At 48.2% G+C, this 2095-nt stretch overlaps 1 protein-coding gene across 1 annotated transcript; it reads left to right on the forward strand.

Moving 5' to 3' along the window:
- Positions 1 to 1758: 1758 nt before the first annotated feature.
- Positions 1759 to 1989, forward strand: H257_11941 (hypothetical protein; the record flags this gene model as incomplete). Its single annotated transcript, XM_009839022.1, has 1 exon — positions 1759 to 1989. A coding segment is annotated over one exon (231 nt), but the record flags the coding sequence as incomplete, so codon positions are not given.
- Positions 1990 to 2095: the final 106 nt, after the last annotated feature.

The following is a 2095-nucleotide window of genomic DNA, read 5'->3' on the forward strand; positions in this document are numbered from 1 at the left end:
AGTATTGGCCGAGATAGAGGTGGTCATGGCTGTTGGGATAATTGACGTCTATCATGTAGCGCGTCTGAGACATAACAAGGCGACGAATGCATGTACGGTACTGGCCCCACCTCTGAGTACATCACTCAGCGGTGGGGCCAGGCAAAGAATGAGTGAATTTAGACCAGTATTGGCCGAGATTGAGGTGGTCATGGCTGTTCGGATAATTGACGCCTGTCATGTAGCGCATCCGAGAGATGACGAGGCCACGAATGCATGTACGGTACTGGTCCCACCTCTGAGTACGTCGAAGAATGAGTGAATTTGGACCAGTATTGGCCGAGATAGAGGTGGTCATGGCTGTTGGGATAATTGACGCCTATCATGTAGCGCGTCCGAGACATAACAAGGCGACGAATGCATGTACGGTACTGGCCCCACCTCTGAGTACATCACTCAGCGGTGGGGCCAGGCAAAGAATGAGTGAATTTGGACCAGTATTGGCCGAGATTGAGGTGGTCATGGCTGTTCGGATAATTGACGCCTGTCATGTAGCGCATCCGAGAGATGACGAGGCCACGAATGCATGTACGGTACTGGTCCCACCTCTGAGTACGTCGAAGAATGAGTGAATTTGGACCAGTATTGGCCGAGATAGAGGTGGTCATGGCTGTTGGGATAATTGACGCCTATCATGTAGCGCGTCCGAGACATAACAAGGCGACCCCATTACAGGCTAACGTTATGCGCTTTCCTGCAATACTCAAATGTGGTTGCAGTATTGTTGAAAATGAAGTTAACTTACCGGTATCCCAACACATCGAGCTCGATGTACTAACGTTGCGACCACGAACACGCCAGCTTGCATACGGTCTGGACAGTGCGTTATATAAATCTCAATTCGGAGTCAAGACGACCATGACATGGTTTCTACAGTTTGGTTTCACAATGTCAATTGCAAGCTGGGCAGATTAATAGCGTAAAACTGTGCTGTGGATGTTTATGTTAGTATGTACTGCCAAATTATCAGTACTGTAAACTCAGAGTATTCACATAGCATACTACTAAACACATACCGACTTGTCATTTCAACGACATACATACCGGTATATATACTGTACTTCACCACATCACGTTTCTGAAACAAGTTCCATCAGTCGCATGGCATTTCTATCTCCAATTGTCGTGGCTGGATGGAGTTTGACCACCTTTGTGATTTTGCACATTATAGCCAATAGAAATGCTTAGCTTGCAGCCTGACGTGCGTGGTGCAAATTCGATTTATATCACGTCAAATTCAAATATCTTGATATTTGTATGGTGGACGGGAGGCGATGCTCCCCCATTTGGTTGTTTGTGTTGGCGCAGTGCGGGAAAAAGTTAACTTTAGTTCCAGTTACATACAACTGCGAGACTAAGAGCAGTCACGCGAAGCCGAAGCACGTCCCCGAAGACATGTGAACGGCGCCCTAAGGTAGACGCTCTGAACGTTTAAAGCCAAATGTGGTGACCGAGCATGAAGGGGCAGAAACTGAAGTAGTTCCGACAGTATACTTTATTCAAGCCAATCCATTGAAGTCGATATATTAATAGAGAGGTTTAGCAACTTTTCCAGACCGCATCCATTCCGCACATTTTTGACAACAACCGCCTTATGGATACGGTCTGGAATATAATATATTTGATTTAGCACAATTCCAGTCACCATCCATACATTCATCCGGTAAGTTATTCCGGATACACTGTGATCTCACCATCGCCACCGAAGGACGACGACTCATGCCAATCACGCAGACAGACGGCGCCATGCTTCTGTCGCTGGCTAAGACCATGCGTCAACGCCAATTCGTCCTTGCCCTGCTGGCCACACAACACGTCGAACGGCCACTGATCCCCGAAGTCCGTTTCAACCTGGACGATATGACGGATGCTAACGCAGTGCTCGACTACCGCTTTGACGTCGTGGGCATCCGCAAACTCGGCTACTACCTCGGCCTACCAGCGGTGGTGGTAACCGAAAACCGGAGCCGTGCTTTGCGTGACGAAGCAATGTGTATTGTCCTCGGTCGGATGGCATTTCCAACAAGGTTGCACGGGATGTCCAAAACATTTGGAC

Source organism: Aphanomyces astaci (assembly GCF_000520075.1).
Source record: "Aphanomyces astaci strain APO3 unplaced genomic scaffold supercont1.37, whole genome shotgun sequence".
NCBI classification, from domain to species: domain Eukaryota; phylum Oomycota; class Saprolegniomycetes; order Saprolegniales; family Verrucalvaceae; genus Aphanomyces; species Aphanomyces astaci.